The 25,222-nt window shown below is 35.4% G+C and overlaps 1 protein-coding gene across 3 annotated transcripts in view; it reads left to right on the top strand.

Annotated features, from left to right (window-relative positions):
• Positions 1-260: 260 nt before the first annotated feature.
• LOC149800322 (beta-sarcoglycan-like) overlaps positions 261-25,222 on the top strand; it is a 28,566-nt gene continuing 3,604 nt past the window's right edge. The window contains exons 1-6 of one of the 3 annotated variants that reach the window (XM_089959910.1): positions 269-367; positions 2,758-2,915; positions 4,155-4,340; positions 11,909-12,088; positions 17,099-17,129; positions 18,789-18,940. In XM_089959910.1, coding sequence (XP_089816036.1) covers positions 4,167-4,340; positions 11,909-12,088; positions 17,099-17,129; positions 18,789-18,940 — 537 coding nt within the window. In that variant the 5' untranslated portion in view covers positions 269-367; positions 2,758-2,915; positions 4,155-4,166. Of the gene's footprint in view, positions 454-2,757; positions 2,916-4,154; positions 4,341-11,908; positions 12,089-17,098; positions 17,130-18,788; positions 18,941-25,222 lie in introns of all 3 variants that reach the window. The other 2 variants (XM_089959909.1, XM_089959911.1) reach the window with 2 other exon arrangements.

Here is a 25,222-nt window from a genome sequence, read left to right as displayed (position 1 = left end):
CTTCATTTTTGCAATCTACACTTCTTAGATTTAGAACATGGTATTGAGCTATTTCAAATGAAATTATTTTATGGGCTTTTAATATAAAAGTAAATTTCAAAGGCCAAGAAGCTATTACATTATTCAATGTTTCATTCCTACAATGATACAATTCATATTTTTGTCGGACGAATATCCAGCTAGCAATGCGAAGACTACTTTTATTCATGAACCAAAGAAAACAGTATGCAAACCAGCCAAGCACCTGCCTGACTGTGTTACTGTTGTTTGTTGTGGGTTTGGATTCAGAGGCTGGACAAAGGCCGAAGATATTCCAATAAGCCTACAGAAAAGAAAAAAGAAAAAAGGAGTTGGATAAGTTTGCAAAGTTAGTTCCAACTAAAGTGACGTTTTTCATTTATATATCTTCTTAAAACATTGAAGGGAACGAAAACATATTGCTTAGTTATTTGTGTAAGCAGTAGTTTACTTTTTGTTGATCGTATATGGAATATTAGTTTATTAATAGAAAATAACCTCGATTTATTTAGTTAGGCCTGCAGTAGCAATTGTTTACTACAGGACAAGCACGGTATTATTATTATTATTCTTTTTTTCAATACTGCCAACCTCTGAGACATTGCGTAGGGGTGGATGAGATTCAGAAAGTGAGTTTTGAGATGGGGGTGATGGGGTTACTGCACGACCCCAAAAATGATGTCGTACAATTGAGAATAAGTCATCTATTCTTACAAACCAATAGAGTATGGTCATAAATTAAGATCAGATTTGTGTAAAGAGAATGAATTATCAGTTTTTAAGCATTTCATACACTTTATAGCAGAAGTACTTGGTAGAATTAGGGTCCGACCAGTTAATTTTCGAAGTAGTATGGGGTAGACCAACAAGTTGATCTGTGCCGTTTTTTTTCTTCTTTTTTTGCCTGACAGGACTGGTCACGAAGAACAGCCATCAAAGGAACGATTTGTGCTGTAGTGTCCACTTTATAGATTAAAGTTAATTATCAGGCTGCTTGCTACTAATTAATAAATTTATTTTGATTGTAAATATAATTATTTTTCTTTTGAGCCATGGCATTAAATCCTTCAAAATACATACCTTTTCTAAGTAATAATCTACTTCAAAACAGAACACCTGTTTATCCAGTGGATATTGACCTCAGATTTGAATTGCAGACACGTGTGGAAAGTAGTGTCACCCTAAGGCAAGAACAATGCACTTTAACCATATTGCTCTTGCTTTTGGGTGATGCCACTTTCTGTGCATACATCAGTAAATTTGAGGTCGCTAGCAAATGGATACATGTTCTGCATTGCTCTCGGGGAGTGCCAAGCATGAAATGGCCACACTAATTAGAATATTGAACATATTAGTTACTTTTAGGATCAAACTATGCATGTGTACATTGTGCCGGTGCTGGGAAGTGTTACTGTCTCATACAGTACAGAATGACTAATCATAATATAGTGTGTGCAGTTTGTACAAAGAATAAAAGGCTTCCTCATACTGTTGTGCTTCATAAAGTAAAACATCTACAATGAGTTGTACAATTTTCTTTTGCTTGGCAGTTCTTGCATCACTGATGGTTCATCCTTCTGTGAGCTACTAAAATAATTTTTGGAGTAAAATCAAACTTCAAAAGAAACATTGGCACCAATCATGAACTAGTTAGTAATCTTTAGATGTCATAAACATTATCATTCAAGGGAGCAAATCATAATAACGGTTTCATTAGCATGCATTAGATTACATCTATGGCACATACTTAAAGCAATGCAGATACAGAAGGATCATTGTCAGTGCTCATAAAAACTCAAGAAGATCTTTGTTAAAGTTTGAAGAACCATATCATCCAGTTTATAGCAGGTGCAAATGTTAATGCTGACGGCATGGTATCTGTGTTTCATGGACATATTTCTAATTTTACATAACAGCTGTGTATTTCAGATTGTTTATGTGAAAGGTGGTGATATATAAAAATGTTAAATCTACCAGTGTATCTTATTTGGAAGTCTATTAAATTCTTTCCCCCAAAAAACAGTTATTCAAGTGCAGATTTCCAGTTCATTTTTAATTGGCTTGTATGTATCAGAACCAGGTTAAAACTTGCCAGAGGAATAAAGCTGTCAGCAACCAAGTTACAGAGTACATGTATATAGTGGTGCAGTGGCATATCTCTGTATTGGTACTATGTCATATCACAATTTATCTCTGTACAAATTTTTTCCTTATTAATGTTTTCACTCTAACTCATTATTAGTTATATTAGCTGTGAAATTATCTTTGTTTAGTCACATTAGTACTTGGTGTTATGAAATATAATCATAACCAGTCAGATGTATGGTTTAGAAATGGCTGACAGTCAATCACTTTTGAACAAACCTACACCACAGAGAATTGTTTCATAATGGGAGGGATTGGTAGTGGAATGAGATGTATGGTAGGGAGCTTTATGTGTTACAGAAATGACAAGGAAGGAGTTTTGCTAGGACATTGTTCTATACCCCTGTCATGATAGAGTGCCTGTTCCAAAAAGTAATAACATTTAGGTGAGGCAAAATGTGCTTAAGTTCAGAAAGAACAAAAAACTTGAGTTCCATCCGTAGCTAATTTGATTGGTCTATCATATGTAAAAAAAAGGATTCTGCCATCTTTTCTCCTGAAATTCAGAGGAAAATCCTTTAGTCAGAAAAAAACTTTGGAAGTATTAAATCATTCTTTATCTTAAAAAATAAACTGGCAAAATGCATTTTACAGGCAACAAGTCAAATCAGCTGTGAGGAGAGGCGTGGGCTTGATGGAACTTAAGTATTGCAAAACATTTTGAAGTGAGCATGCAATAATTAAACTTCATGGACATGGTTTTGATGTTAGCAGGCATCAGTGATAGATAAATATTTGATGACTCATTCAAGGTAAGCAGAACTTTCTTTTGACTTTTTCATTTTTGGTATGGCTGCTGGAACATGTAAAAAAATTACTCCCTACCCTCCACTCCTCTATCAGTCCTTCTTTTTATGGCCCAAATCTGTGTGGTTTCAAGACCATGAGCTATGCTGGGGGTGGTGCTAGTAACCTGGTAGTGTCATCTGCCTGTATTCATTGCAGCTTTGACATGTACATACAAGTAAACTTTCATCGCTCCGGTGGCCTAGTGGCTATAACATCCGCCTCAGATGCAGGAAGTTCGGGTTCGAACCCTGGCTGATTCATACCAAAGACTTATAAAAATGGTACTAGCAGCTGCCTTGCTTGGTGCTCAGCATTAAGAGGTTTGTTTTAGGGCTGGTCGGCCTGGTGTCATGATAATGTGACTGGGTGGGATGTGATGCTACATGTCTGTGGCATGATGCCCTAGTGCTATACCACACTATAATTTAACTGCCACACTGCAGACATCATAGTGATGTTGACTGAAAAGTTGTTAAAGTTATGTTAAAAATCTAAAACATATACACACACACACACACACACACACACACACACACACACACACACACACACACACAAAGTAAATTCACAGAATGAATGGAGATTTACAGAATGAATGGAGATAGTTGAATTACTGACGTTTGATATGGCATTGTACCAATGATATATTATTGAATGCAACAATTGTTAAAAGATGGTCATTTTTGTAGTAAAAGGTACATTTTCATTGGTATCTAAATTTGTGAATTAGAGAAGGTGTCCTTCCAAATGTTTTCTTATTGTTCTGTCCTTATTGTTTCTTGGGCCTTTAAACTTCATGGGTTTTTAGTAACCAAAATGTTTGCATAAACTGTTACCAGACACAATAAAAAGTAAATGTATCAAAGATGTAATGATATAAAATTTCAAACCAGAAACTTATGTTTGTGGAGCCTTCTGTATCAGAATGTTGAAACATTGATCACCTTGTCATCTATGAATGACATAAAATCTGCTGTCACTAAACACATTGGCAGATCAGGGTCTATGTTATCATGTTCTGTGTAAAATTTAAAAGTAAACAGAGACACTGATCTGCCAGCACCTTACACTGGTCATGCTTGGTTGCATGTCATGTAAATGCAGTTATCTCTTTTCATAATGTAGAATGAGTGACATGACTTTTGTTCAGATATGCAGTGTGATAAACTCAAATACTGATTTGTCCTAGTTTAATTTTACAGGAAACTTATAGCATGGAGGAACCTACCTTTAGACGACGTTCCAATAGAGACAGTGCTAATTTTCATGCAGGCTATGTCCCTGTCGATGAGACCTATATCCAGGAGACGGGTATCCGTGGAAAGAAGAGCTTCTGCTTGTATACAGTGTTAATTTTTATCACCATCATTGCCCTGCTTAATTCTGCTGTAAGCTCTGTTGTGCCTCTTTATGCTCTTGTCATTTATTGTGCTGTAACAGTGGTGCTCCACTTTATAGCTCTTTATTGGAGCCATAAATGTGACCCATGTTATTAATTTGACCCATGTTATAAATCTTACCCCATGTTATAACTGAGACCAATGTTATAAATGTGACCCATGTTATAAGTGTGACCAATGTATAAATGTGACCCATGTTAAAAATGTGTTATAACTGAGACCAATGTTATAAATGTGACCCATGTTATAAGTGTGACCAATGTATAAATGTGACCCATGTGACAAATGTTGTAAATGTGACCCATGTTATAAATCTGACCCATGTTATAAAGGTGGCCCATGTTATAAGTGTGACCAATGTATAAATGTGACCCATGTTAAAAATATGACAAATGTTGTAAATGTGACCCATGTTATAAATCTGACCCATGTTATAAATGAGACCCATGTTATAAATGTGAGCTTATTTAGTCATTTACTTTGACAATAGGGAAAGTGTTTTCTGTTGCAAATAGATCACAGATACCAAATGCTCATGAATGTGAGCATATAAAAGGGGATATTTCCATGATAATGTATGTAATAAGTTAATACTCATGAACCTGAGCATTCAAAGGGGACAAGTCCATGGTAATGAGTATCATTACTTAAGATTCATGAATTTGAGCATCTAAAGGGGATAAGTCCATGACAATATGTGTAATAAGTTAATACTCCTGAATTAGAGCATTTAGAAGGGAGTAAGTCCATGATAATGCGTCAGAGATCTTGGAAATGCTTAATTACGCATATTTGGATGACAGTTTTTGATCTGGAATGCAGAAAATCACTGAGGCGGGAGTCCTCCATATGCATGTAATAGGTTTGCAGCAAAATTCAAAGTCTTGCCAGTCCTGCTTCAGTCACCTGCTTTGTGGGAAAATGTTTTGATCAATTAGCTGTGCTTATATTTACAATTACAGAATTCAGTGACTGAAAGACCCTTGACGTACATACATGTTGCCATTTTATAAGAGTACATAAAAAAGAACATGATGCAATAGCTGGGTGGCAAGGCTTTGACTGGCGGCCAGGTGGGAAAATGTACTGATATTTACAGTGATTGAATTCAAAGGCAGAATGACCCAGAGATGTACATGTGGTCATTTATAAAAGTACATCAAATAAACAACTTTAGCTTTCGTTATTGTGTTCATTTCCAAATGTAGCAGAATCAATAGTACACGTGACCTCAGAATCAAGACATGTTGAGACTTAGACAAAATGCCATTCGTAAGTGGGTGACAAATTGCCTAAAAATGTAAACTTTGCCTTCTTCTGTTAGGAAAGCAAAAATGACTTCGCCCTGTGATTATTTAAGAGGTATATTGACTGACCATACCATATTTTTTTTAATGCCCCTCGCCTTAGCCTGGTTAGTTCTAGTGTTGCAGCGAAATGTATTCATCAAGGCATCATTAGCTAAGCCTAGTTTTTATATCAGTTACATTGACAAACAAACTCTTGACAATTCACAAGCATTTTGTTTTGATAGCTGATTGACCATTAACCCTTTTCTGAGTGAGGTAGCAACTATCAATTTCCTGCATGCTATCCTTTGATGGTAAAACATACAGACTTGTGTTTTAAGATCAGAATCAGTGATCTGGATATATATTAACTTCCTCTTATACACTGTTTTGTCATAAAATTAGTTTGAAACTGCAAGTGAACCAGTAGGCCTAACAGGAAATAATGGCAGACTTTGCTAAGTCTGGGATGTACCATTTTATTAGATTGTCTGTTTTCTTAAATCATCGGGCAAATGTATTCAGAAAAAATATACAAATCATTGAAACCAAAGTCTAGGTATTATTTTATTAAAGATTTAACTTTAAAATGCAAATTATGTATGTCAGAAACGTATGGGACAATGTTGTTCTAGAATTCGTGAGATGCGCTTTAAGGTCTAAGCTGTTTTCTGACTTAACACATATTTGCGAAAATACAGAAAAAAAACAGCAAATCAGATACTATTTTTTATTTGCCTAAAATTGCTACAAGTACGTATACAAATAAATAAACCATAAATTTGAGATCCTGTCAATGGACTGTTGTAATGAAGCTATATTATAGTGAGTGGTTACATTACGAAAACCTCTCCATCTAAAAATAGATGCACTCACGTCTGTGTTGATTCTATAGGAAAGAAGAGGCTGCAAATTTTGATGGTGGGACTCCTATTTTTACCAAAATGGGAGTCCTGGACTCCTAGTTTTAAAATCCTAGCGATACCTCTGTGCATGTAATAAGTTAAGACTTATGAATCTGAACATTTGAAGGGGATAAGTCCATGACAGTGTGTGTAATAAGTCAATAAATTTTGGGAAATATGGGAGAGTATACTATTTCCTCAATCTTCTGCAAAGCCTCCTATAACCACCTGATGTATCAAAAACCGTATCAGAGTCAGGTGTTCCTCGTAAACTGTAACTATTTGACACAGTTGGAAGATACATTACAATGATTGTATAAAGTACACATGCAGCTGGAAAATTAGTTGTGACAGTGACTTCACTTGGCAGTGATATTGTATAGCTTTTGTTATTCATATTTAAAGACAAAATATTCAAACTTTATTTTAAGTGTTAGAAGATTGACTCAACACAAATACAGAAAGGTGTCTTCTGAATTTGACTTTAAATGTAAAGGTCCTGAAATTGCTAGCATTTCCTTTGGTTACAGTTCCGAAATCCTAGTAAATTGCAGAAAGTTTATTGTGGACAATATTACAACTTTCAAAATTTTTCTGACTGTAAAAGTTAATTTTGAGTCCAGAAGTGGGTAAAATTGTGAGAAGCCCTTTAAAGGCCAATGGAAATTCCCTAAATGTGGTCCTGATATTTTTGTATGAACCATGGGAAAGGGTTTTGACCATTCATTTGTTATGTTGTCATTATCTTGGACTCAATTTAACCTACTCTCAGGATGAGTGACTCAACCATATAAAAACTAGGTCACTGTGACCTAGTCGTTATGCTTGATTGACTTGTCTTTTCAGCCATTCCTTTGTTAACCCACATTATCTTCAATTTTGTTCCAAATACATTCATGAAAATTGGTATGCAGATGCATCTTAAGAAATGTAGCTCTACCATAGCAAAACTAGGTCATTGACCTAATTTTAATGCTTTGCAGCATGAATGCCATTTGTATTTTTAGTTATTTCTTCAGCCATTAATACCATGGACCACTTTCATCCTCATAAAAAATTGGTATTTGGATACATCTGAGGGAGATTCATGCTTGAGTGACTTTTGTATTCCAGCAATTTACTTATTATACCCTGAATATCATAGACCAAAGTTACCTACACGCATGACTCGTAGATGTATTTCACCAAGAATAATGCATCCATGCAAAAACCAGAAAGTTACTATTACCTAATGTTCACACTTTTGTATTTCAGATTTCATCCTCAACTTTTTAATCCTGTTAAATCTAGATTAATCATACATGACTTTGACCCTACATCAGTATCTTAATCTGTTAAATCTACATTAATCATACATGACTTTGACCTTACATTAGTATCTTAATCCTATTAAATCTAGATTAAGCATACATGACTTTGACCCTACATCTGTATCTTAATCCTATTAAATCTAGATTAATCATACATGACTTTGACCTTACATCAGTATCTTAATCTGTTAAATCTAGATTAATCATACATGACTTTGACTCTACATCTGTATCTTAATCCTATTAAATCTAGATTAATCATACATGACTTTGACTCTACATCAATATCTTAATCTGTTAAATCTAGATTAATCATAGATGACTTTGACTTTACATCTGTATCTTAATCCTATTAAATCTAGATTAATCATACATGACTTGCACTCTACATCTGTATCTTAATCCTATTAAATCTAGATTAATCATACATGACTTTGACCTTACATCAGTATCTTAATCTGTTAAATCTAGATTAATCATACCTGACTTGCACTCTACATCTGTATCTTAATCCTATTAAATCTAGATTAATCATACATGACTTGCACTCTACATCTGTATCTTAATCCTATTAAATCTAGATTAATCATACATGACTTTGACCTTACATTAGTATCTTAATCCTATTAAATCTAGATTAATCATACATGACTTTGACTCTACATCTGTATCTTAATCCTATTAAATCTAGATTAATCATACATGACTTGCACTCTACATCTGTATCTTAATCCTATTAAATCTAGATTAATCATACATGACTTTGACCTTACATCAGTATCTTAATCTGTTAAATCTAGATTAATCATACATGACTTGCACTCTACATCTGTATCTTAATCCTATTAAATCTAGATTAATCATACATGACTTTGACCTTACATTAGTATCTTAATCCTATTAAATCTAGATTAATCATACATGACTTGGACTCTACATCTGTATCTTAATCCTATTAAATCTAGATTAATCATACATGACTTGGACTCTACATCTGTATCTTAATCCTATTAAATCTAGATTAATCATACATGGCTTGGGCCCTGCATTGATGAAAGTTTGTTGATGCATCTTCATGAGTATTATAATCCAGTAATATTTCTTTTTCTTTATGGTTGATTTATTGTTAATATAGACTTACAACCATTTGGTAACAAGGTAAAATTCTATTTAGACCCACCTGAATCTCATGTCTTGGCATATCTCTTTGCAAGTTTCTTAACTCTCATGACTTGGCATCAGTCTGCTGTCTTGGCATATCTCTTTGCAAGGTTCTTAACTCCTGTGCCTTGGCATCAATCTGCTGTCTTGGAATATCTCTTTGCAAGGTTTGTAACTCTTGTGGCAAGACATACTCAGTGTTCACTCAGTATGACAGCTGGCAAGACATACTGGTCAATAGGGTTCACTGAATATCACAAATGGCAAGACGTACTGATCATAGTGTTTACTGAATATGTCCAGTGGCAAGATGTATGGGTCTTAGTGTTCACCGAATGTCACAAATAGCAAGATGTACTGGTCATAGTGTTCCCTGTGTATTACAAGTGACAACATGTACTGGTCATTGTGTTCCCTGTGTATTACAAATAGCAAGATGTACTGGTCATTGTGTTCCCTGTGTATTACAAATAGCAAGATGTATTGGTCTTTGTGTTCCCTGTGTATTACAAATAGCAAGATGTATTGGTCTTTGTGTTCCCTGTGTATTACAAATAGCAAGATGTACTGGTCTTTGTGTTCCCTGTGTATTACAAGTGACAACATGTACTGGTCATTGTGTTCCCTGTGTATTACAAGTGACAACATGTACTGGTCATTGTGTTCCCTGTGTATTACAAGTGACAACATGTACTGGTCATTGTGTTCCCTGTGTATTACAAGTGACAACATGTACTGGTCATTGTGTTCCCTGTGTATTACAAGTGACAACATGTACTGGTCATTGTGTTCCCTGTGTAATACAACTGACAACATGTACTGGTCATTGTGTTCCCTGTGTATTACAAGTGACAACATGTACTGGTCATTGTGTTCCCTGTGTATTACAAGTGACAACATGTATTGGTCATTGTGTTCCCTGTGTATTACAAGTGACAACATGTACTGGTCATTGTGTTCCCTGTGTATTACAAGTGACAACATGTACTGGTCATTGTGTTCCCTGTGTATTACAAGTGACAACATGTACTGGTCATTGTGTTCCCTGTGTATTACAAGTGACAACATGTACTGGTCATTGTGTTCCCTGTGTATTACAAGTGACAACATGTACTGGTCATTGTGTTCCCTGTGTATTACAAGTGACAACATGTACTGGTCATTGCGTTCCTTGTGTATTACAAGTGACAACATGTACTGGTCATTGCGTTCCCTGTGTATTACAAGTGACAACATGTACTGGTCATTGTGTTCCCTGAGTATTACAAGTGACAACATGTACTGGTCATTGTGTTCCCTGTGTATTACAATTGTCAACATGTACTGGTCATTGTGTTCTCTGTGTATTACAAGTGACAACATGTACTGGTCATTGTGTTCTCTGTGTATTACAAGTGACAACATGTACTGGTCATTGTGTTCTCTGTGTATTACAAGTGACAACATGTACTGGTCATAGTCATACATTTTTATAAAAAAATTTGTAACTTACGATATTTAAAGAAATTGTGGGTTATGATATTCTTTAAATATTTTTTGGTTTTGTCTTCTTCAAGTTAATGATCAGCAGCATTTTGGATGTGTACAGCATTTGTAGAATTTATGTCTACTTTTGTACGGAAGTAAGGAATAATATAATTTATTTGTCAATAGATTGGCTTTCAAAAAAAACAAAAACAATTATAATAAAATGATGACAGTTTATTTATTATGCAGATAATCTGGAATAAGCAGATTATAATGTTAAGTTCAGAATAAAAAAATCATTGTCTTTGGCCAAGTTTCTAGTTGCTTTGTTCTAAACTATTATATAATTTTCAGTGGAATAAAAAGTACTTACAGTTAAAATTTCTTTTAATAGTAAGTGATCAAAACAACACAAGAAACAATATTTATATGGAATGTTGTGTCCTGCCTGTAATACTAAGTCATAATTCCAAATACCTAGCAAATTCACATGTGAAAGAAGGTCACTGTGACCTCTTTTTCCTGTGATAAACAGTACCGCCCACAATGAATACACCCATCAAGTTTCATAATTATGCATGCAACTGCTTCAGAGAAACTCAAGTCAAAAACTTAATGTTGATGTACATGTCAACAATAAAACGGTCCCATTGGAAATGTAATGCCAATGTTTTGCTTATGTCGGATGCAAAACTCAATAAAACAGTCCCATTGGAAATGTAATGCCAATGTTTTGCTTATGTCAGATGCAAAAAACAATAAAACAGTCCCATTGGAAATGTAATGCCAATGTTTTGCTTATGTCGGAATCAAAAAACAATAAAACGGTCCCATTGGAAATGTAATGCCAATGTTTTGCTTATGTCGGATGCAAAAAAACAATAAAACGGTCCCATTGGAAATGTAATGTCAATGTTTTGCTTATGTTGGATGCAAAAAACAATAAAACAGTCCCAATGGAAATGTAATGCCAATGTTTTGCTTATGTCGGATGCAAAAAGCAATAAAACGGTCCCATTGGAAATGTAATGCCAATGTTTTGCTTATGTTGGATGCAAAAAACAATAAAACAGTCCCATTGGAAATGTAATGCCAATGTTTTGCTTATGTCAGATGCAAAAAACAATAAAACGGTCCCATTGGAAATGTAATGCCAATGTTTTGCTTATGATAGATGCAAAAAACTTTAATTTTGCCCCTCTCCCACAACTTTTTTATTTGAAAATTCAACAGCTAACCAAACGTTTTTGTCTCCATTGCAGTAGGAAACATGGTCGTCAAAATGCTCTTATAGTATAGAAATGATTGTTAAAGTTTATGTTAACATAATATTACATGTAATTGATGTGAGAATTTGCATATTGCGGATGGTTCATTTTTGTTTCATGCAGAATGATAGGACCTTTCAACCACTTCATTTGTAGGTCTCTGTAGCCCTTATTTACTTTCTGCATATCACCCACCATGGTCTTGAGTCAGCAGAGTTCCTGCCAGGAGGTCAGCTGCTGAGAGTTCTATCTGACATCGAGGTCAACAATGTGGATTTATACCATGGCATGCTGGGAGGCAGGAGGGACATGGATCTGGATATCATGGGACACTCCGTAAGTGTGGGGCTTGATCAACATGATGGGAAACTGTACATTTAGGGCAGGATAGATATCAGAGAATACTAACATTACATTTGGGACATGATAGATATCAGATAATACTAACATTACATTTGGGACATGATAGATATCAGAGAATACTAACATTACATTTGGGACATGATATCAGAGAATACTAAGTGTGGGACATTAGAGATATAGGATTCAAAATTTGAGAAATGGACATCATATAAAATAAATTATAATATTTTTTTTACATGCTGTAAGTTTACGGTGTTGTGGGCAATATTTGATATGATGTAAGTATTATGCAAAAATGTCAACCATTCCAATTTTGTCAGAATCATTCCTTTTTTTAGCCTAAAGTTATGACATTATAATCACTTCTGTCAGATTCCTATTTTCTAGTCATTTTACTGTCATATAGTATTTATAGAGGTGAACCTGACTTAAAATGGGCAAATCTAGGTCACAGAAACACTTTCAGTGCCTGATTGTAAGTTCAAAGTGCAGCTAAGTACTTGTATTCCAGGATCAATTGAATATTGACCAATCAGTAGACATTATAGAACAGCTTGTAAGTTCAAGAAATAGGTCCTCAGTCTGTTGTTTTATGATTTTTCTATGTATGCACTAAGGTTCTGTTTCATATTTCAGAAATTAAAAGTACCTTTAGTCACTGTAAGTTAAATTGTATGTTGTGCAACAGTCTCTTCATTTGTACATTGAGATGGATTGAAAGATTGTTACACTTACATGTATATACACATAAATGTTTCCATTCAGAAACAGAACACAGTACTATAAACATATTTATTTTTGTGTGTGTCAGTTTTCAGAGTGTCGCAGAAAATGACATTTTAAAGGCAGTAATGAACTGCCTGCTACTGTTAGGTTGCTTTCTTTTCTGAGATTCCTAATCTTCAGTCCAAGTCAAATATTCCCACTTCCAGATGGTATTGGATGGCCAGAATTGTACAAAAATGTATCACTGTATGGCTCCTTTAATCATAGCCAACATACAAAATATTTTATTCACTTGTACTACATGCATTGTACATGTGTGCTAGATTGATCATCAGAATCTGCATTTGTTGATGTTTGTAAATGTCATATGTCAAGGAAAGAAAATGTTTTGTGTCCATTATTAATAGCTCTAGGGACACCTTTCTTTAACTAGGCTGTATACAGTTCTTTCTAACACCCATTTTCTCTTGAGGGTCTGTTAGTGGGTTGGACCCTCATCTGCCTGATTTTGTCTGCTATTTTCAGTGTTAGACGCCAATATCTTGCTCACTAGGGGTGAAACAATACACCTGTGCCGCATATCAGTAGTATTCATGATATCCAGCCTGCAACACGATACATATAGATACACATATGAACTTAATGGTATTTCCATCTTTGGAAGGTATTTGGTGCCCTTTCATGTGTGTTGACATTCTTGGTTTTAGACATATAGTTATCATATATGTATACTCAGTTCTCATTGAGGAGAAGATAACAACATTACTTTCAAACAGACTACCTGTTGGTTGCAGTGAGTTTAATCCAATGTCAACAGAATCTATCACATTTTACTTCATGCAGATGCAAAAGACTGCTGCATCCACAGGTACTTGTATTTGTTAGTGAAGGAAAACTATTGACTACACCCAGTCCTATTCTACAATTTTTTAAAAACTTAGACGAGGAGATAAACTTGAGCAGTTTGAAATCTGCCCCATATGTCATTATATGCTACTTATATTTATTTCACCAGCACCTTCATTCACTGATTAAATATCTCTGCATAAAAAGAGAAATTCCATATTTGTTCCCCATCTACAATTTGACGAGAGATGATGACAGGATTTTATCTTAAGGGAGACTTCCCTCGTTATCAAAGAAAAAATGAGGGGGAAGAAGAAACGGTCATAGGTCAGTATTTATCTAAACTTAGTATATGCCTCTCTTCCTGCTCAACTTTCTTAGAGCTCTTCTGAAATCAACATCTTTGACAGATGTCACCTCTAGTTGTATTAAATATTAATCTGTTAATTATTTCAGAGCATACTCTGCTCCATTTCTTTGTATCAATATTGTTCTGTGTTTCCTTAGAAAGGGGCATATACATAGCTTGCTTTGTCGCCTTGAATATGTTGGGAAACTGATCCTTGTGACTGTAATGTACAATTTTCCACAGCTCACAGATATTCTCTTTTTTATATTTTTGCTCCAAACTAGGATTTTACACCACCATAAAGTTCCTTTTTTTAAAATCAGTAGTATACTGACTACAATGCCAAATTTCATATATGTTCCTTAATGCATTATAAGGGTATTTAGTCCATCAATGCTTGTGCAAACAGAGGTATTAAAATAAATATCTTTACTTTTTAATTTCATTTTTTTAACCCTTATTTTATTCCATTTATCTGTACCTTGATATGGATACATGTATATGGTTTTGTAGCATAAGATCGGCAGGGTGCAATTGATTAATTTAAAAAAAATGAAAATTGCATTTTACTTTTAAATTGTCTGTGTTTTAATTAGACTCAGCATTCTGCCCTTTGTACATTTAATTTTGAAATACCACTGATAGGGTCATGCCATCAGTTTTTTTGTCTATCCAGCATGTACATGTGGCTCATATTTAACACCATTTTGGGCTCAAAATTACTCACTGGTATCTCCATTATCACTTTCTCAGCTCCAATAATCTGATATACTTCATAACTTTAAAAATTATTGTCATCATCACCAGATGCGGAACAGTTGCTTAAGAGATGTTGTGACAAGAATGGTTAAATGAAAATTGTATACTCCACCAATTGCATTTTCTTGTGTGGGACTTTAAAAAAATTTGCAGGAGTTTTCGCATTTTTCTGTTCTCCAAGCATGCAAATTCGTAAAATTTTTGCATGATTCGTGCAATAGCACACCCTGACAGTATCTCCACTTAAGTACTTGATATATCTAATGACTTTCCTGCAAAGACTCTGTTACTCTCCCAATATTTCCTGTTTGTCATGTAGAGAATAAGCTACATTGATTTCTGATTGGTGGTTATTGTTTAACCTGGACCAGAACAAGCAATAAGAACAAATTGAGAATTCAGTGTAACATATTTCAACATGCAACAAACCGGTAGTATAGCTTTCAAATTGACCAAAGGAGTCAAGATACAATTAAAGTAGAAACTTTGCGTGAAAGTGGTTATTAAATGATGAGTAAGTACTTCATTATACATTTGGAACATGCTTGGAATGTATATAGTATATGCTGAACATACTTCCTGGTTAAGATATCACTTGGTGTTAACTTGTAGACAGTGAATGGGTATTCTCAAATAGTCTTTTCGTTTTTAATAATAAACCTGGGTGCCTGTGACTGCAAATGCTGTTTCAGATGGATTATAATTTTACAGAATAACAAGGCAACTAATAATAATTATTCATGACTGCTAAAGACTAAATTAACATGCATATGGTAAGTATCGTTTTATATCGATTCTCCATCTCTTGTATCGATATGTGTATCCTTTCAGCCAAAGTATCGTTGCATCGATATATCAATGAATCATTTCACCCCTATTGCTCAATGATGCTTAAATGGAATCTTTTATGTGTTCTTTGAGTATCTTCAAACACCCTTATGAACATTTGAATTAAGCTTACATTTAAAAACCTTACCCGTGAGACTGTTTTCCTTAGCATTAAAAAGGAGTCAGATTGAATTCCATGCTTTTTCAATAAAAAGGATTGACTAAGGCACAGCATTATGATTCATTTTCTCTTTGCCAACCTTGGTTTTTGACTAACAGTCAGCAGCTTTCAGCCACTCTAGTGGCCTAAGTGGTTAGAGCATGCACCTCTTATGGGGGGAGGTCGCAGGTTCGAACCCTGGCCGAGTCATGTCAAAGACTTATAAAAATGGTACTAACAAAATTGCCTCACTAGGCACCCAGCATTAAGAGGTTAGTGTTAGGACTGGTCAGCCTGGTGTCAGGATAATGTGACTGGGTGGGACATGCTGCTACATGTCTGCAGCATGATGCTCCACTGCTAGACATACTATAAACTGCCACACTGCACACATTCTTGGGATATGACTGAAAAAATGTTAAAGCTACATTAAAGATCCAAGTCACACACACAGCTACCTTCAGTAGTTCCATGTCCGATTGAGATCCCAATCCAGGGCCTATGATTTCAAGCTGTTTTTGTAGACCTTGATCTACTGGTGTTTTTTAAGATCATAAAACACTGAGTTTGAGTTTTAGATTGAATTTTCACTAGGAGACTGTCAAAAGTGTCATTGCAACACTGAAGTTCTAGATGATTTATCCAACACAGAATTGTCTGTATCCAAAGGGGCAAACCCACTATTTCCATTATGTATCAATGTGTCTGTCTCTCCTATTGGATGTATATGAATGGTGTTAGTATTTATCATTGTGCAGTTGTAATTTTTACATAATAGTCAAGCCATGTGTGAGTGTGTGATTTGGATTTTTAACATAGCATTTAAAAAATGTCTGTCATATCACTGCAATTCTGCAGTGTAGCAGTTTATATTGTTGTTTAGCACTGGGGCATCATGCCACAGACACGTAGTATCGTGTCCCACCCAGTCATATTAGTCAGAGCCTAGAAGTTTTATGATCTGCAGGTCCCTTGTTTTGAAAAATATCTGAGCAAAAAATTGAAGATTGAATTACAGAATTTTGATGGTCTTTAACTTTGAGTAGAATGAAACTAGAATAAAACAACTTAAAGATGATCCTAACTTTGGTTCCTCTACTACACTGTTAAAGTTTGATGACATAGGCACACACGATGTATCATCTCCGATTTTGAGGTTTTGAGCTTGAGTTACGAAACTCAAACTCAGATTTGAAACTATGGGGCCAGCACTTTCTCTGTTCATAGTTGAATGCATTTTATTCATGGAGATTGTATTTTATGCATGGACAAATCTGGTAAATATTATCAAATTTTCATGTTTTTTCTATCACAGGTCAGTCTGAATTCTAGTACAGGAGAATCAGGTAGGACAGCATTATTACAGTATATAGCCCGTTCTTTATTGATATATTCCACTGTTTCCAGTCTTAAAACAGGGTCAGTCACTTATGATCTTATTACAAAGGATCTGCGCTAAGCCAGAAAATTAAAATCAGATGAATGGGTGATAGAGACGGTGAGGAATAGATAGATGCATAGACCAAAAATAATAATCAAAATAATTATTTTAAAACTATTTTGGTGGAATGTATTTTCATCTAACTTTGCCAGCCAGTTAGCTAAAATAAGACAGAAAATATTGTTTCAGGATTTATGAGTCCCAGACATATAAACCTTATCAACACAAAATCCCTCCAGTATCATTGGAATACAATTTAGGGTAGATTTCCTCTTTTGTATGCATATTATGGCAATGTGTGGACACAGCATGATAAGGTATGGACAGACCTTTGACATTATAATTAGGTTCCAGTCAGCAGTGCAGGCATGGTGTATGCAGTCATGGAGAGTCTGGTTAGCAATACAAAATGCATATAATATTTCCTGAATCTTCCAAAAGTCTCTCAGGTATGAAAATCAAACTCATGGTCTTTTGAATGGCAGACAAAGTCACTCAGGTGTAAAATCAAACATGGTCTTATGAATGGCAGACAAAGTTTCCCAGGTATGAAATCAAACTTGTGGTCTTATGAATGACAAAGTCTCCCAGGCATGAAATCAAACTTCATGGTCTTATGAATGGCAGACATAGTCTCCCAGGTATGAAACCAAACGCATGGTCTTATGAATGGCAGAAAAAGTTTCCCAGGTATGGAAGCAAACTCATGATCTTATTGAATTGCAGACAAAGTCTCCCAGGCATGGAACCAAACTCATGGTCTTATGAATGGCAAAGTCTCCTAGTTATGAAACCAGATGCATGGTCTTATGGATGGCAGACAAAGTCTCCTAGGCATGGAGCCAAACTCATGGTCTTATTGAATGGCAGACAAAGTCTCCCAGGCATGGAACCAAACTCATGGTCTTATGAATGGCAAAGTCTCCTAGGTATGAAACCAAACACATGGTCTTATTGAATGGCAGACAAAGTCTCCCAGGCATGCCACCAAATTCGTGGTCTTATGAATGGCAGACAAAGTCTCACAGGTATGGAAACTCATGGTCTTATGAATGGCAGACAAAGTCTCACAGGCATGCCACCAAATTCGTGGTCTTATGAATGGCAGACAAAATCTCACAGGTATGGAACCAAACTCATGGTCTTATGAATGGCAGACAAAGTCTCACAGGCATGCCACCAGATTCGTGGTCTTATGAATGGCAGACAAAGTCTCACAGGTATGGAACCAAACTCATGGTCTTATGAATGGCAGACAAAGTCTCACAGGCACGGAACCAAACTCATGGTCTTTTGAATGGCAGATCTAGTTATTTGAGTTGATTTTACAAGTTTTATTCCGTTTCAGTGATGTAAAATTGTCATGGATATTTATGGATTTTACACATCTATGCACATGTATGTATTCATATTTAATGGTAGGTTAGCATAATAAAAGTTGTATGGTATGAATTGAGTGTATATGCAGTAGTTTTTGTCTTAATCCATACTTTGCTCCACTATAAACTATCAACTTTTCTGAATACTTTTATTTCTACAGTTGTAGAAAATACTTTAATTCCAGTGACTGTCAACATGGAGGGTATTCTGATGAAGGCAAAAGGCTTCCAAATGATAAAAGATGCCAGCCATGTTCTCTTTTCAACTGAAGACAGACCAAGAATGGAATTCAAAAGAGTAAAAAACTCAAAGATGAGGGAGATGCAAGTGAAAACTGTAAAGATCTTTTATTACTTTTGTTTTGCATATTTGTCGAGTTTTTAGTTCTATCATTAAGCTCTTACTTATACAGTCCTACCCATTTATGTTGAAATCCTTGGGCCAGAGAAAATATTGTCGACATAGGCGGATGTTGAGATAAGTGTTGGGGGTGGGGGGTCTGGAGAAAGTTAAATTTGATTTGTCAGTAAGTGGTGACCTGTCGTCAGTGAGTAACATTTACACTTTGAGAAAACAAACAATGGAACTTTTGAGTAACTGAAGACAAAACCAGTGTGAAATACACTTGTATATTGACCAATTACATTTTGATTACCTTTGTGTAATAAAATCCACAGTAAAATATTGCATCGGTCACATCCTGATATGAAAAACATTCACTATGATATTAAATATAGGCATTAGCACATGGTTGCATAGTTGTTATTTACATGCTTGAAGTACATGTACTTAAATTGGCTTAGATTTTGGTCAGTCTGTTCCCATCTTATTAAGGCTACCAAGGGGATGGGGCTATTCACAGGGAAATGAAAACCTGTCAACAACTTGGTTTAAACAGTACATGTATTTAGTTACAGAAGTTGTCGTGAAAAGTACATGAAAGCGAACAAGAGCTATGTGGCTGATATGATTAATGAAGGCATAATATTGTATACATTGACACATGCTAATGAGGTATTAAAAGAAAATGATTCTTACAATACAATATTGTAGCAATGTCAGCTCAAGTGGTATACATTTAAAATACATTCCGGAGATAACAAGTTATGAATTCTCTCAAAATACAAATACATGTGGCAGTAAAAGATTTTAATGACAAATACATATACATGTAATTGAGATTATTATCTATAGCATAATCAATGCATAAAATTACAATAAAATTTAATTTAAATTTAAATTAATTAAAATTAAATGTTTTTAGCACAACAAGTGGGCATGGGAGATAACGAGAGTACATACATTTCTGAACTTCATGCAAACTTCTTCTGTTTGAGCCTTGATAGTTGTTCTCTCTGGAGAAGACGCTGCAACTTTTCCAAGTGACCATGGGCTTCTTCCGATATTACCATTGAGTTTGATTGCACAAAAAATTTTGTCAAACCGTCGCATATTGAAAAGACCTTTCTGCATGAAACACATGGCAAAGGTAGTGTTTCCGATTCATCATTAGCGTCAGTATCAGTTATGTTGTCTTCCGTGCCATCTTCTGAAACATAATCCATTTTTACGGCATCAGTAATGTCATCATCTGCTAGTACTGCTTGGCATTGTTCCTTGTCATCCGTTTCAATAGCCATCCAAATAAACTCATCCATCGGCATTCCAGTACCTTCATATAAGCCATTTTCTTCAAGACTATGTGGGATATTTGATGGGGAGAATCCATGAAATTCCTCATCTTCGGGAAAGAAAGCATGCATAAGGCAGATCTTTATGGTCTCTGGCTTCAGTAATCCCCAAATTTTCCTCAAGTTTTACAGAGCCCCAAGCAAATCTTACTTAAATTCTACTTGCTTTTCATTCGCAGCCAGCTTTTTGTGGGTGAGAAGTTTTCGATAATGTAGTTTTCGATTCTGGATGACTCCTTATCCATTGGCTGTATGAGTGACGAGGTATTGGGAGGAAGAAAAATTAGTTGGATATGTTGGAGATTGTCCGCAAATGGGTGCGCAGAACAATTATCCACAAGCAAGGCAATTTTTCTTCCTTGCACTTTCATATTTCTGTAGAGTTTCCTTATCCACTCCATAAAAATGTCCGATGTCATCCAAGCTTTTGTGTTTGCATAATAATCCACAGGAAAGTGGTGCACATTTTTAAAACAGCAAGGCTTCTTAGACTTGTCAGTAATTAGAAGTGTCATTTTATCATTGTCAATCATGTTCGATGTGACTAGAACAGAGATGTGGTCTTTAGGCTGTTTCCCACCAACACATGGTTGACCTTTGATGCAGTATGTCTTGTCTGGAGTACACTTAAAGAGTAAAGCTGTTTCGCCCGCATTGTATATATCCTCAGACTTATAATTCTGCAATATATCTTTAAGCTGGGCTTTCCATCCATCAAGCTGTGATGTGTCTGCTGAGTTGGCTTCTCCACAAATCCTTTTGTATCCGATGTTATGTTGAACATTAAAGTGACTGAACCAGTCACTTGTTGCAGCAAAGTTCTCCACACTAAGTTTTTTCACAAATTCTTTCACTTTTTTGATGACCATGTCATGATCGATGCGGGTTTCTTTGAACCATTTTGCTGTGGCCTCCTCCACGTCTTCAAATTTAGCAGTCTTCTGCTTCTGTTGTTGTTGTTGTCGTTGTTGTTGTATGGTTTAATGCCATTTTTCAGCACATGATAGGCTATACATGGCGGTCAGTATTAATGGTGGAGGAAGAACCCAGAAAAGCCCGGAAAGAACCACCAACCCATGAGAAGCTACTGGCAAGCTTTCTCACATCCACATTAGCCGAATCCGAGACTCGAACCCACGCAGACAGAGGTGAGATGGCAGTGATCTGTAACTGAGAGCGCTTTAGACCACTTGGCCACTCCAGACCCCTCTTCTGCTTCTTCCTTTGGGGAGTGCAGTTACCTTCAGTATAGTCTTTCTTTATAGACTCCGCAGCTTTCATCCATCCTGACAGGGTGTTATGTTTAAGAGAAAATTTTTCACACACATCTTTGCGAGATGCTCCACCCTCAACTTCCTTAACAGCCAGATATTTTGTTTCCAGAGACTGTAAATTTAATCTGCATTTTACACTGCTGTTGGTAGCCGACGTAAATATAAATAAAGTTATAAAGGAAACTTTTACAGCACAATAAACTTGTTTTGATCACTGATCACTTTGGAAAATGCAAGAATCAATCAGATTTCATTGATTTTATTTAAGTCGCTGCAAGATGCTAACATTATAGGACCAAACAAAAACCTGTTTTTTATCCGACCGTGACATTATAGCCTGGTGGCAAGATTAACTAATTGTTGAATAAAGTACAGGTCTGAATTGGCCGCTTGCCAACATAAATGATTAGGCGGGAAAATTAAAGCCTGGCAGCAAGATCAGCTAATTGTTGAACAAAGTATAGGTCAGAACTGGCAGCTGGTCGACATAAATGATTAGGTAGGAAAATTAAAGCCTGGTGGCAAGATCAACTAATTGTTGAACAAAGTATGGGTCGGAACTGGCAGCTTGTCAAAAGAAATGATTAGAAAACAAAGGATTTGTTCAAGCTGGAACTAAGGGCTTCTGTTGACTTGTATGTTTATTTTTTATCTCAACATTAACATAAGCATGACAATTTTGATAGCAATAGTAAACCAAGGGACCGGGACTTTGCTTTTTTGTAGAAATAGGTGGCTTGTCGATATAAGTGATGTCGATATAAGTGGGTAGGACTGTAAAGGGCAGTAATCTAACACAAAGTTAATGCATCCTACATAAGAGACTTTTCCAGTGAACTTTGTCACCAGTAAATTATTGTAGATATGGAATTCTTGTAACACTTTAAACCACTGTTTTATGTTGGGCAAATCACATAGACCTTTTTGCTGTCATCTTTCATTTTTGTCTTGTTAATTGCTTTTCTCAGGTTATTTTTATTTTCTAAGTCATTATCCCCTACCTGTGTTATAATGTAGTTAACATTCCTTTTGTATCAAGTACCATGACTCAGCAATAGAATTAGTATTGACAATGCAACAGAGCACACACTGTTGGTTTATTTTCCACCATATATAAATTATGCCTGCAGTTAAACCCGTCAAATTTTAATTAACTTAAGATATACAGAGGAAACAGTGAACAACAAATAAAAGAAAAAGTTGAGATTTATATAGCGCCAAAATCGACCGCTGGGAGGACAACTTACCCAACTTGCTCTAATGGAGAAATTGTGGATTTTTTATCACCTGTAATTGACGGTGACCTTGAAATACCAATTATAGAAGAAAGCTGGAGTGAGAATGATGAAAAAGATGAAAAGATAAAAGAAAGAAAAGAAAGGGAGGATTGATCATTATTAACAAGATCTGAATGTACAACAGCCATTATCAGGACCTAAATGAAGTCCATGTTTTCCAGGATATCTGTTTAACTCTATTAAAGGTTATCTTTTATTCTGTGGGAATTTGCTTTTTTGTTGTTGTTGTTGTTGTAGTGTTTAACGCCATTTTTCAGCACATAATAGGCTATACATGGCGGTCAGTATTAATGGTGGAGGAAGAACCCGGGAAAACCCCGGAAATAACCATCGACCCACGAGAAGCTACTGGCAAGCTTTCTCACATACTGACATTGGTTGAATCCGAGACTTGAACCCACGCAGACAGAGGTGAGATGGCAGTGATCTGTAATGGAGAGTGCTTTAGACTACTCAGGGCCCCTGTGGGAATTTGCATTGAATTGCATGGATTATTGGATTCTTTAGAACAAGAAAATCAATATTAAAAAGTAAATCACTCTTTTAAATTCCGCATGAGTTTTTTATTTCTGTATATTGTATGAAATTTATACCATTATGTTTTCTGAGAACAGCTTGACCAGATTTCAGCTTAATTGATGGAATTAAAAAAAACCAAATCTTTTCAACTAACCTAGTCTGACATTAGACAGTGAAATATTGACATTGAATCTGAGGTACATTGGCACTGACAAAGCTCCCACTGCCGTGGGCGATCCCTCATCTTATCTGGTATAGGATACCAATCAGCTGCTTGATTCTGGGGATAATGAATTAAATTTTTAATAAATAAAATTTTTAATGAATTAAATATTAAATGAATCAAATTTCATTGAATTAAATTGTTAATCCAAACTGTTAACAAATTATAGAAGCATTGTCTTTAAAATGATGAACATGTAAAAATGTATTTTAATTTCTAATCATATCAGAGCTTTGGCCTGCATCATTGTCACTAGTTCTTACAGAATATGTCACAAAAATATGGACCACTCCAGTGGTCTAGTGGTTAGAGCATCTGCCTCGTATGGTTGAGATCCTGGATTTAAACCCTCGGCCAAGTCATACTAAAGACTTATAAAAATGGTACTAACAGCTGCCTTGCTTGGCGCTCAGCATTAAGAAGTTAGTGTTACGACTGGTCGGTCTGGTATCAGGATAATGTGACTGGGTGGGACATCATGCTACATGTCTGCGACGGCATGATGCCCCAGTGCTAGACATAAACTATAAATTGCAACACTGCAGACATCATAGAAATATGACTGAATTTTTAAAAAAAAAGCTACGTTCAAAATCCAGATCACACACCAAATCACACACAAAAATATGCACTATGATTCAAGCTAAGGATTTTATGGACTTTTTCTGCAAAGATGAGGAATGCAAGAGTTCTGTTAATTTATTAGACTCTTCAGCTGTATCAGTGAAATATGAGAGAATGCTATACTGTATTCAAGCATCTGTATGATTATGAATGAAGCCATTACATCAAAAATCTATTATTTTACCATAATTTATTGTAAATTTACAGCAGTCTAATCACGACTCTCCTTGTGATATATGGCATCTTAAAGTAGATGTAGTCTGTGACCCAGTTGCATGACAACTCAAGCTCAATGAGGCTATAACAATCTGCTTCTTTTTTTATATGTCATCATTTTAGCAGATTGTATGATGCTATTACCATGTCTGTCCATCTGTCCAGTCTTTTTGGCTTTTGGACAATAACTTAAGTTCTGCAGAGCAGACCTTCACCAAACTGTGTGCATAACTTGCACTTGGGTTGAGGAGGATATTATTGAATTGGGGGTTTCAGGGTCGAAGATCAAGGTCAGTGTAACTGAAAGAAGAAAAATGACTTCTGCACAAAAACATTAATTCTTCATTACATACTTGGAGCAGACTTTGAGGATACATTGCATTATTATTTATTTTATTTTGGGGTCATAGGTCATGGTCACTTTCACTGTTAGGAAAAGGATGGTGTCTGCAGAAAAACTTAATTAGGCATGACATTTCTTGACCAAACTTTATGGATAGTTTGCATTTATGGTAAAGTCGAAACATATTGATTTGGGGTTCAAAAAGGGCAAGGTTATTGTTGTTTTAACTAAATGAAGAAGATTGGTTTTTATAAAGTAACATTAGTTCAACATCATATACCTGGATCAAATGTCAAGGTTTCTAAGTAACATTAGTTCAACATAATATACCTGGACCAAATGTCAAGGTTTCTAAGTAACATTAGTTCAACATCATATACCTGGACCAAATGTCAAGATTTCTAAGTAATATTAGTTCAACATCATATAC

This window comes from Sinohyriopsis cumingii, chromosome 5, assembly GCF_028554795.1.
Source record: "Sinohyriopsis cumingii isolate HCF-2022 chromosome 5, ASM2855479v2, whole genome shotgun sequence".
Lineage (NCBI taxonomy): Eukaryota > Metazoa > Mollusca > Bivalvia > Unionida > Unionidae > Sinohyriopsis > Sinohyriopsis cumingii.
This window is presented reverse-complemented; position numbering and strand designations above follow the sequence as displayed.